Raw genomic sequence first — 12,532 nt, 5'->3', positions numbered from 1 at the left:
GCCCCTTTACCATGGTTATCCCCTAACTTTTTTGCCAGATACCTGATGGCAACTTGACTGAGTGTGTGCTGGGACCCTGCTAATCAAACCCCAGCACATGTGTTCATTCCCAAAACTGTACCTTTGTTTTCACAATTGTCACACCTCTTGGCCACATGTAAGTACCTTGTAAAAGGTGCCCCTGGTACCAAAGGCCTTGTGACCAGAGAGGGCCTCTGAGGGGCGCAGCATGTACTGTGCCACCCTCCAAGACCCTGCACCATAACACCCACCCAGTGCCATTGCAGGGTGCGTGATTTGGTGTAGACCAAACTTAAGAGTCGACATGGCACACATCCCTGTGTACCAAGTCTCGACATGGCACACACCCCTGTGTACCATGACCACCAACACTGCCTGTGGCATGGGTAAGTCACCCCTCTAGCAGGCCTTACAGCCCTAAGTCAGGGTGCACCAAACCACAGGTGAGGGCATAGCTGCATGAGCATTATGCCCCTATAGTGTCTGTGCAATTCACAGAAATTGTAAGTGCAGTGAAGCCATTTTGAGTACATGTGCTGAGGGTTTGCAGGGTTCGAAAAATCTAAAAATTGTTACTAGACCTGCAGGTCTAGTAACTTAAAAAATGAACAAGTTAACATGATTTAAAGACATTTTTACAGCTCATTCAGTTTGTGGGAAATAAAGATGCCTGTAAACCTTGCAATCTTGTCACATTTGCTCTGCTTTCAGAGACAGAGGTCAAAAGTCAGTTTGTCTTACTGCTCGCCAGAAAGGGTGAGTAGGACCGAAAAATAGCTTGCCCTAATTAAATCTGACTCGCAAATGCGAGCGGGCAAGTTCATTTTTCGAGCCCTGGTTTGTCATTACGAACTTCACAGCTCCATGATGGCTTTATTGAAAACTGGGAAGTTTGATAACAAACTTCTCAGCATAATATACCCACACTGATCCCAGTATTGGTTTTACTATAAAATGCACTCAGAGAGCATCTTAGAGTTGCCCCCTGAAAAACAATTGAAGGGACAGCAACACTTGGCGGTGAGCCTCAAAGGCTCTCACCTTGTGATGTGCTGATAAGGACAGATCCAACTAGTGGAGATGCCCTCCCCCTATCCATGATGGTGTTCATGACTTTGATGGTGTCTTCGTCATTGACGTGGGTCCAGGAGAGCAGAGGGTCGATGTGGCTGGGGGGGGCGGTGGGTCTGCGGTGTCTGTGTCTGTCGGGGGCCTGGTTGCTGAAGCTGTCGTGGATGTCTGCGATCTTACGGTGGAAGAAGGTGCCTACGGAGTCGCAGAGGTCTTGTGATGGCGGGATGTCTTTGGAGTTGGAGCTGGGGTTCGAGAGTTCCTTCACGATGTTGAAGAGCTCTTTGCTGTTGTGTCCGTTGTTGTCAATGCGCTCTTTGAAGGAGGTCCTTTTGGCAGTTCAGATGAGTTGGTGGTGTCTGCGGATGGCGCTCTTGTATGCCGTGTTGCTGTCCGGTGTCTGTTCGTGGAGCCACTTCTTCTCGAGTATACGGCAGGCCTGTTTGGATGCCTTGAGGTCCGCAGTGAACCAGATGGCTTTTCTGTTGGTGCATCTGTTTGAGTGTTTCTTTCTCGGGGCGAGAGTGTTGGCGCAGTCGCCGATCCATTGCCTGAGGTTAAGGGCGGCGGAGTCAGTGTCGGTAGTGTCCGTTGGTGGGTTTCGGGCAAGGGTGGTGATTAGCTGGTTTTTGGTGACTTTGCTCCAGCTGCGGTGGTGGGCCCGTTGTGTGCGGTGGTGCGTGGTGGGCTTCTCTAAGGTGAAGTGGACGCAGCGGTGGTCGGTCCAGTGGAGTTCGGGGGTGTGGCTGAAGGTGACGTGGTTGCTGGCGGAGAAGATGGGGTCGAGCGTGTGTCCGGCGGTGTGGGTGGGAGTCATGATGAGCTGTTTTTCGAGTCCGAAGTTGTCGAGGTTGTCGAGCAGGGTCGCGGAGTTGCTGTCATTCATGTTCTCGAGGTGGAAGTTCAGGTCTTCGAGGAGGATGTGATCCGTGGATGCAAGGGCGTGCGTGCTGACGAAGTTGGTGATGAAGTCGCTGAACTGCGGCTGGGGACCCGGTGGTTTGTAGATGAGTGTTCCTCTGAGGGTGGTGTTGTGGTCGGTGTGGATCTGGAAGTGCAGGTGTTCGGCGGCGATCGGTGTGTCATCGATGCTGGTCAAGATTCTGAGGGTGTTTCTGTGGACGATGGCGATTCCTCCTCCTGTTCCGTTGGTGCGGTCCCTGCGGGTGATCTTGTAGCCGCTAGGGATGGCTATGGTGATGTCGGGTGGCGAGAAGGAGTTCATCAGGGTCTCCGTAAGGAAGGTAACGTCTAGGGAGTAGGTCCCAGAGTTTGATGGCGTGTTTGCGGGAGGAGCGGGTGTTGAGTAGAAGGCATCAGAGGCTGTTGCGTCCTACCCCAGTGGGCATGGTGGTGGGTTGTAGGCTGGTGTAGTTGCAGTTCCGGCAGGAGAAGGGTCCATGGGTCCGCTTCAGGGTGGCCTAGAAGCAGGTATGTGATCGGCCGGGATTGAGTGCGTGGAGGGTGCTGGCGTCGTAGCGGCGTTGGGTGTTGTGGCGTTCGCGGGGGTTAGGGGTTCTGGCGCTGGGCGGGGTCCAGGCACGGACGGGCGCAGACGGGCTTGCCTTCAGTGCGCCCGCTGCGTGCCCGCTGCGCGGCCGCCGTAAAAAGGGGAGGTGGGAGGGAGGAGCAGCTGGGAGGTGGGAGCGGGACGAATGGGCGTGTGGGGGGCGGGGCCGCAGGGGCCACAGCGGCGGGAAAAATGGGATGTTAGAACAGGTGGAGGATACAGAAGGCAAAAAGGGTACATTAACAGTAAAGAAATAAGGAGGAATAAAACCAATTACAATACAAGAGCAGAATGCACAATCACAGCCAGGCAGATAGGGAGAAAAGGGGCAGAGCTAGCGCACAGAATCTACGGCCTACCACTGGCCACCAGGGATGAGGCGCAGGTGGAAGCCTGCGAGTGGAGGAGGGCCTCGAACTTCCAGCAATGCGGCAGCAGCGGGCTCAGGGACACGGACACACAGGTGGTGCTGCGCGGCATGGGGAGCGACCTGCCTGAAACAGGGTCAAGGGTCGCTCTTCAACATCTACATGGCCCCCCTAGCAGCCATCGTCTGACAATACGGCCTCAACATCGTATCCTACGCCGACGACACCCAGCTCATTCTCTCCCTAACCCGAGACCCTACAACCACCAGACTCAACTTCCAGAAAGGAATGCAAGACGTCGCAGACTGGATGACCAACAGCTGTCCGAAACTCAACGCCCAGAAGACAGAAGCCTTCTTCCTTGGAACCACCCCTTCAGCATGGGGCAACACCTTGTGGCCAACCGCCCTCGGAAGCCCACCTACCCTTTCAGACTACGCCTAGAACCTGGGCATCATACTCGGCTCCTCACTCACCATGAAATGACAGTTCAACGCAGCCACCTCCAGCTGCTTCAACAACCACTGCATACTTCGCAAGACCTTCAAATGGATCCTCCCTGAGTCAAGGAAGACAGTCACCCAAATACTCATCACCAGCAAACTAGACTATGGAAACGCACTCTACGCCGGCATCAACAAGTTCCTACTCCGCAAACTCCAGACTATGCAGAACACCGCAAACAGACTCGTCCTCGGCATCCCCGGACAAGAACACATCAGCCAACACCTATGAAGACTCCACTGGCTCCCCGTGGAGAAAAGAGTCACCTTCAAAATCCTCACCCATGCCTACAAATGCCTACACAACAAAGGACCCAAATACCTCAACGATAGAATCAACTTCCACGTACCCAAAAGAAACCTCTGATCTTCCAACCTCACACTGGCTGAAATCCAGCGTATCCAGAGCCAGAGCTGGCGGAAGATCCTTCAAACGAACTACCAGCAGACATCAGACGAGCCCCCTCCCTAAACACCTTCAGGAAGACTCACAAGACCTGGCTCTTGAGGCCTTCTCCTGAGGCAGAAGCCGGGAGTAGGCCTGTTTGTTCATTCTTTTAACTAAATTTGAGTGTTTATTGACTTGTGCTTTTACCTGCTCACTCCTTCTCTGTTCAGGGCGCTTCCAGCCTCCTAAAATCCTCGCGCAGCGGAGCCTAACGCTGACGCGCTGATCTCACCATTGCCGCCATTTCCCGACGCCCACGCAGGCCGCGGCCCTTTTTCAAGAGGCCACGCCCCCTACTACATTTGGGGCGCTGAATACAAGCCCCTTTCACCATAGTGATTTCTCCTGAGGCGGAAGCCGGGAGTAGGCCTGTTTGTTCATTCTTTTAACTAAATTTGAGTGTTTATTGACTTGTGCTTTTACCTGCTCACTCCTTCTCTGTTTAGGGCGCTTCCAGCCTCCTAAAATCCTCGCGCAGCGGAGCCTAACGCTGACGCGCTGATCTCGCCATTGCCGACATTTCCCGACGCCCACGCAGGCCACGCCCCTTTTTCAAGAGGCCACGCCTTCCATCGCCAACCTCCTCCTTCTATAAATCATGTGTACATTCCGGTCGCGCAGCGGACGAGCGCAGCGGGCGCGACGATTGCGTGCCGAAAGCGCGCCTAAAGCAAGCCCGTCTGCGCCCGTCCGCGCCAGACCGGGCCACGGGACACAACACTCTGGGCAAACCCTCACGTATACTGCTGACCAGCTGCGTTCTTTAAATGCAAACTGGCAATTGAATCAAGCTACTATGTCCTATGCCCATAAACTTGGCATTGCTGCACCTTTGTCTATCACACAAACTCCCTCTCCCCCTATTACCACTACTACCGCCCTTCTTCTTAATACGAGATCGGCCGTTAAACACCAGACTGAAATTTATGACCTTCTGGATTCAAAAACCCCAGATCACCTGTTCCTAACAGAAACTTGGTACAAGTCTGACTCCCTGCCCAGCGTCCTTGCCTCCCTTCCACCTGAATATTCCATGCTCCGTGCCAATCGACCCAGAAGCAAAGCAGGAGGGGGCGTAGCTCTGATTGCCCGCAAGGAGTTCCATTTTCAGATCCTGGCCACGCCCACACTACCAGCTGCTGACTGCCTCGTAGCGCGCTCCACCTTCCTTAAAACCCCTGTCACATGCATACTAACGTATCGACCTCCCCAGTCGTCCCCTGACTTCCTCCTCGCCTTTCAGAACCTACTGGCCACCTTGGTGATTAATAACGCCTCGGTCATAGTTTTGGGCGATTTTAATTACTGGCCCAATGATTCCGCCGAGGACTCCACTTCCAAAGATTTTACTCAATCACTACTTAGCTTTAATTTTATCCAACATATTCAAAGCCCTTCTCATATCCGCGGTCATATCTTAGACCAGATTTGGACGCTTAATATTCCAACTTCCTCCCCCATTATTTCGCTTTGTCCCTGGTCGGATCACTCCCTACTTGCTTTTTCTATGGATCTGACCCAAAAAACACCCCTTCCTGTCCCTAAAAACATCTGGGTTAGGAATTGGAACAAAGTGGATATCCCCTCCCTCTGCAATTCGCTAGTTGCCACCTGCCCCGATATTATGGGCTTAGACCCTCATTTCCAGACTGCTACTCTCGATCGATGGCTCACTACCACCTGTGATCCTGTGGCCCCTTTGAAGCGAACGGCTATCAACCGCTCCCATAAGGCCAACAAATGGTTTAGCCCTGACCTCAAAAGCAAGAAACTAGAGGTAAGACAGGCTGAACGAGCCTGGAGACGAGCTTACTCCCCCATTTGCCGGCAACACTTTGTCATTGTACTCAACCAATACAAAACCTCCATACTGACGGCCAAGACCGAGTATTCCTCTGGACGCATTTTAGCGGCAGAATGCCAGTCCCGAGAGATATTTTCCACTGTACACGAGTTGGCATCGTCGGATAGAGCCTCACCCAAAATCCCCCCTTCCCAGGCCCTATGTGATTCGCTCAATGATTTTTTCATTGACAAGATAATTCTCATTAAAGCCAACATTCCTCCCCCTCCTCCTACTTTTACTCCTCCTCAACCACCCGAAAATCACTGCTCTCTTACTACTATTCCTCCACTTTCCAGAGAATCGTTGTCCCCTCTACTTAGCAGTTAGTCCCCAGCCGACATTGCCCCGGCACGTATTCTCAGCCAGTTCTTCCTGGCATGCCCATTTCCTGCCCTGGCCCTTTTGAATAATTGTTTCACGTCGGGCCTCGTTCCGGCCCCCTTGAAGACCGCTATAATTCTACCAATATTAAAAAAAACTGGCGTCGATCCATCTTGCCCCGCAAATTACCGCCCCATATCCCTCCTCCCTTATTTGGGAAAAATAGCAGAGTCCCATGTCACCCAGGTGCTCAGCTCCTTCATTGAGAGCAGCAGCTATCTTGCTCCTTGCCAGGCGGGCTTCCGCCCCCGGCACTCCACAGAGAAGGTGGTCATTTCTGTTATGGACCAACTCAGGGAAGGTCTTGATACCAACATCCCCCAAGCCTTGGTCCTCTTGGACCTATCCGCCGCTTTTGACACGGTGGACCACTCCATTCTTTTGTCCCGTGCCAAGGCGGCGGGCATAGGGGGACAGGCCCTAGCCTGGATAGGTTCTTTCCTGGAGGGGCGCACACAGGCGGTCCACTTGGCGGAATTTTCAGCCTTACCTAGCAGAGTGAAGTGCGGGGTTCCCCAGGGCTCTTCCCTTTCCCCTCTTTTATTTAACCTTTATATTTTTCCCCTTATTTTTGCACTCCAACAAATGGAGGTCACAGTCTACAATTATGCTGATGACCTCCAGCTTATTTTTAATTTTTCCTCTTCCTCACCAGATGCCTCTAGCTTCCAGTCGGTCCTCCTGGTTATCCGAGGTTGGATGAACGCAAACCATCTCAAACTCAACCCGGATAAGACGGAGTTGATCTTGACTGGGGGCAGTGGCAATCCCTGGTCACCATCTTTCTGGCCTATTTCTTTTGCCCCCCCCCCCTCTCCCTCTCACTCTGTTAAAACCCTTGGGATCATGCTTAATCACCACTTGACACTTCACACACACATAAGTTCCGTTGTTTCCTCCTCTTTTTTTACTTTACGCATCATTAGGAAAGTATCTCGGTTCTTTTCTCCCTCCGCACTTAAACTGATCGTCATGGCCATGATCCTGTCAAAAATTGATTATGGTAATATCATCTACAACGGCGCCCCGGCCTATGTACTTCAACGTCTCCAGCTGGTACAGAACCAGGCAGCTCGCCTGGTATATGGCCTATCAAAATTTCACCACTCCTCCCCTCTTCTTATGGCCCTTCATTGGCTCCCAATAAAGCAAAGAGCCCTCTTTAAACTTGGCTGCCTTACCTTCCAAGCTCGGGCTGGCACTGCCCCCGCTTTCATTAACTCGGCCATAACCAACTATAATCCCACCAGAGACTTGCGCTCTTCCTCCAAATCCCTGCTAGTCATTCCCCGGTTCAAGAAGAGTCGTTCCGGTGGCCAAAAATTCTCGGTGCTGGCCCCCATCTTCTGGAACTCTCTTCCCCCCTTCCTTAGATCTTCGCCTTCTTATATAGACTTCCGCAAAGATCTCAAGACCTTTCTGTTTCAGCAAGCATTTAGCCCATAACTCCCTCTCCCCCACAGTTTGAAATCCTATAGCGCCAAGAAACTGCCAAGTGAACGCGCGCTTTACAAATAACTCAAAATTCAAATTCTTCAGCTAAAACAGACCTGCGGACCACCTGAATGCCCCTCCCCCCCTGCCCCCTCAGCGCCTTGAGACCCTCACAGGTGAGTACAGCGCTTACAATTCCCCTGATTGATTGATTGATTGATTATCTTGGATATGATTTAAATGACAATAATGCTGCCCCACAAGGAATAACAATATTGTATACATCTCAACATTTGGACAACAGGAAGATTTTGAAAAAAATCTGAATTTATTTTCTCCATTGACTTACATTGCAGAGGAGGCAATTTTAGGCACTATATAGATAACATAAAGCTTTTGGGAAAATACATAAATGAAACACGAGGGAAGTCTTCCTCCTTAATCCATGCGTTAGCGTGGATGATTATGGCAATATATAAAGGGCACGTGAAATATCTTGGTTCACTCAGCTTTCAGGGCAGTGGGGATGGGGGAACGTTCACATTAAAAAACTATTACTATTAACACATGACAATGCATTGATATAATCGTATGCCCTACAGGGAAATTAGAGCGTTTAAGAAACAACCTATTTTTATTTGGAAACACATATTTTACATACAGCTTGCAGAGCCATTTACATTTCCAATTATATGTTGACGGCTCGACTCGGGTTTTAGCTTTTAGGATCAAGCTAGATCCCCGATTTGACCTTGGCGCGCCGGCTATGTCAAATTTCCTGATTTGCCAATTTCTGAAGCCACTAAGTTAACTGCTGCATCGAGTTGCCGAAATAAAGACAACAGCAGTACATTCTGGCCGCCGTATGACCGGAAGGTATTGGAGCACCGGAAAATTCAGACAGGAACGAAGCAGGAAACTGCCAATGCAAAGCTGTAATGTGCAGCAGCTAGATTTTTTGCAATCACATGTACATACTCGCAACACCGCATCCAATGAAAAAGTATCATCTTTTCTTTCAGCCAATCGCGAGCGACAGTAAAATTGCTGCATCCTCCAGCAATAGAACAACTGTGTATTACTTCTATAGCCAATCCTGTGACAAGATTTAGCCTAACCAATCCATGGTTGTCGTGCTTTCCTCCAAGATTGGAATTTGTTTCCTCTTTCTTCATTGGCTATGACGCCCGGGGTTCCTCAAGGGCCAACCCTGCTTACTGAATTAAGGGACAGAAGACGTCCCTTGAAGAGGTGGTAACGGTGGACGGTCCAGGGACATTTTGACAGCGATCACCCTGTCTGACAACCACCATGGTGAGCGGGGGATCGTGGGTTATAGGCCATTTCAGACATTTGTCAGAAACCCGGGAGAGAGAGAGATTATTGGGGAGGAGGGAGGGCATTTTAAGGAATGACACAATTTAGGAAACCTTTATAAGACGAAGGTTGTATCGTGAGAGGCGGAAGAAAGGATGGGAGTCAAGACCGTAACGGTGACAGAAGGTGTGGCTGATAGATGTGGAGTTTAGAGGAAAGGAGGGCGTGACCACTAAGGACAGAGAAATGGAGAGACCCTGGGGATAGAAAAAAAACCTCTAGGGAGCAGGGAAAGACCAGTAGTCTGACTGTTATTGGGAAAGACTAGCATAGCTACCAAGTGTCATGCATAGTACCATGACTTATTGCTAGCTTTTTAGTTCACGAAAGCTTGCCTGCTTCGGTGTAAGAGCTCAGTCTTGCCACGTCAACAGTTAGACTACAAGTCCCATAATGCAACATTATTGGCTTAAAAAAAGAGTAGTAGGTGAATGTTCATGTCGTGTGTTCATTTAGTACCTGGCGAGAAAACAGAGTGGAAGAGTAGCGATCCCTAAAAATGAACCTATCTCGGAGGAAGAGAGAGACTTCATGGGGATGGGTGAGAGGCAGAAAAGACAAAGGTGAATGAAAGGCAATGAGGGCCTTGGGTGACATGGTTGTAAAAAGAATGAGGTAGACCATGGTGATAGGGTCGTTAGAACAGTGAGACTGTGGGGACACCATTGTTGGAATGATGTTACCAGGAAGAGTTGAAGGTATTCCTAAGGTTGGTTAAGAAAACTTGGAAGTGAAAACCAAGGATGATAATGGTAGGACCAGAGTATAAAGATGAGGTATTGAGTTTGGAGTCCCATGTGGTGCTGAAACGATATTTTGTAGAACTTGCGGTTGATGCAATAGAGAGGAGTGACAGTCTAGGCACAGAGAGGAAGGGGGTAGTCACTGGCTAGTGAAACCCTCGAGGTGGCCAATTACATGCACCAGTGGGGGAGATGGACACATTTCTGATCCTCGAGCAGTAAGTAATCTATTTCAGGACGTTCATTTATGGAGTTTGGGCTTAGTGTTGTGGTTGTATTTATTAAAGCGCTTCGGGCATATCATCAAGGCCCGTGATAAAATTATCGCCACTTTAGCGGCCGTTTTCGGGCAAAAAGCAGCAATAATTTTATCGCACTATCATCAAGGTCACCTAGCGTGTGAAATCATGCCTCAGCGCCCGTTTTCTGAATGCCCAGCATCACAACGCCAATGAGATGCAAAGTGGGCGTATCTCAATGAAATTACGTGAAAAATGTCGCTAACGCGACTTTCTCCTATTATCAATGTAGCCGCAAACCCGCTTAGCGATGACAAAAGTAGCTCTTATTGCTCCTTTCTTTACGCCTGCTTTCATTTCGACTTAGCCATGATATCCTATGTGAGGTGGATTGTGCGAATGACTCCACCCTGCCCTATCATTAACGAATCGCCTATCGCTGTGCGATCGCACATTTTGCAGCTATCGCTGGATTATATATCACATTGGAGATAAGCGTTGCTGATAGCGCGCTATCTCGGTGATATAATCCAGCGATAGCCAGCGATAATTATCCTTGCGCTAAGCGCGTTTACCGATAATTATAGCTGGCTGTTGCTGATATGCCCCTTCATTTCCCAACCTAAGCGCTGAAGTGATTTGACAGACTAGCACACACTCCTTCACTGGTCTTCTTACAAAGAATGTGGATTTATAGAGTGACCTATGTATGAAATGTTTTGGTGTTGTGTTGACTAGAGCTGTGCTGTGATTATGTGGTTGGACTCCTAGTCAAGTGAAAGAGTGAAGAGGATGCCTAGTGCAGTGTCTTATTTACAAAATGGGGGTACAACCCAAATAAGTCACTGGGACCTGGGTAAAGGCGGTACAGCAGAGAAAAGTGGTCCCAGTAAGCAACCTTCTAAGAACACACACAATTAAGTAACAGCAAGCATTAAACTACTCCTTTTCCAAAATCATGCTCAATATTATTTATTCATATTGAACACCCGTAGATGTTAAGCCAGCAAAACACCTGGAAGTTAAGCAAAACAGGTGTGCCACAAAAAAGGGAAAAAAGGGGGGAGAACGTTTTGTGTCAAGTGAGGGTTGGGAGTGAAAGCAGAGGTAGTGACAATATATACATCACAATGCTATTTACAATGTAAGGGAACTTATCCAGCCAGACAATTGAATGAGAACATATTAACAGCCATTATCTATAATACAGGCGCAGTGAAAAAGCACTGTTGACCCAACTGGCATTGAATTATGGCAAAGTTACTTTTCGACCGCAAAATCACGTAGGTGACTTCAATCCTTACAAAGGGGTCTTCCTCAGGAGTGTGTGGGGGGCACCATGAGCCACCATTCACTGGGTGGACGAAATGATGATGGGCCTGTAGGCTCCTTCAGCAGAGAACGGATAGGATGGCAACTTCAAGCATATGAATTTTCTTTAAAAATCCTTAGCGTCTCTGTAAACTTGTGAAGGCCAAAATAATATTCAAGGTTCCAATAAACTTTTTGTGAAAAGATGCAGTCATAAAGGCACGTAGCACCTCAGGATTAATCAATTCCTTGACTCAAAAGTGCATCCGTTCACCACATAATGCGGTGAACGGATGCACTTTCGCGTAAATTGTAAATAGCATTGTGATGTATATATTGTCACTACCTCTCCTTTCACTCCCAACCCTCACTTGACGCAAAAACTTTCTCCCCCTTTCTTTCCCTTTTTGGGGCACATCGGTTTTGAATAACTTCCAGATGTTTTGCTGGCTTGATAACATCTATGGGTGTTTAATATGAATTAATAATATTGAGCACGATTTTGGAGCATAAGTAGTTTAGTGATTGCTAATACTTAATTGTGTGTATTCTTATAAGGTAGCTTACTGGGACCACTTTTCTCAGCTGTATAGTGCAGTGTCTTGTCCGGGTAGAATGGTCTGTCAATTGAAGCTTGGTTTATGTGGGAAGTATTTTGATGTTGGACATTATGGACGGAGGTTTTGCTATCCAGACCACGACTGTGCTATTGTTTCTCACCTGTTGAGGAAGAACGAGGTCTTTAGCACCTTCCTGAGTTTCAGGTGGTCGTGGATGTTTTTTCATTAGGATGTTTTTTCCCTTGGATGTTCAATAATTTTGCTACCTGTGCAGAGAAAGATGTTCCACTGTTGCATGCCTTCATGTCTATAGGGACGGTTAGCAGAGGTGTCAGTCTGCAGCGATGCATCTGCTTTTCTCTTACAAAATTACCCACTTTAAGCTTTTAACTTTTTGGAAGTGTGCTGTTGTGTAAAATCAAACTTTTTAAATTAAGGTTAACATTAACAGTTCTATTTTTTTAATTTGGAAACCTTGCAACTGATTGGTGCATCATTCTATAGAGACAAATTTACCCATCACTTAAAACATTTATATCCTGCTTTGGAATTCAACTAATTGTCCAAGTTAAAAGTTGACATTTATAGAAAATGCAATAGTAAATAAAAATGCAGTGCAAAATTATATACGTAGTTTGCATTTTGTTAATGTCCAAATATTAGCATTTTGGGAGTGTGAGCTTTTTTAATTAAATTTGTTTTAATGGGGATAATTTAAGC

The 12,532-nt window shown here is 48.4% G+C and overlaps 1 protein-coding gene across 1 annotated transcript in view; it reads left to right on the top strand.

Annotated features, from left to right (window-relative positions):
* The first annotated feature begins 8,733 nt into the window (after positions 1 to 8,733).
* The window catches only part of AP2S1 (adaptor related protein complex 2 subunit sigma 1), a 41,254-nt gene continuing 37,455 nt past the window's right edge, over positions 8,734 to 12,532 (top strand). The window contains exon 1 of the mRNA XM_078660999.1: positions 8,734 to 8,896. Coding sequence (XP_078517125.1) covers positions 8,894 to 8,896 — 3 coding nt within the window. The 5' untranslated portion in view covers positions 8,734 to 8,893. The remainder of the gene's footprint in view (positions 8,897 to 12,532) is intronic.

The sequence above is a fragment of the Lissotriton helveticus genome, chromosome 9, assembly GCF_964261635.1.
Source record: "Lissotriton helveticus chromosome 9, aLisHel1.1, whole genome shotgun sequence".
Classification (NCBI taxonomy): Eukaryota; Metazoa; Chordata; class Amphibia; order Caudata; family Salamandridae; genus Lissotriton; species Lissotriton helveticus.
Note: the sequence above shows the minus strand (reverse complement) of the source record. Positions and strands in the feature narration are given on the sequence as shown.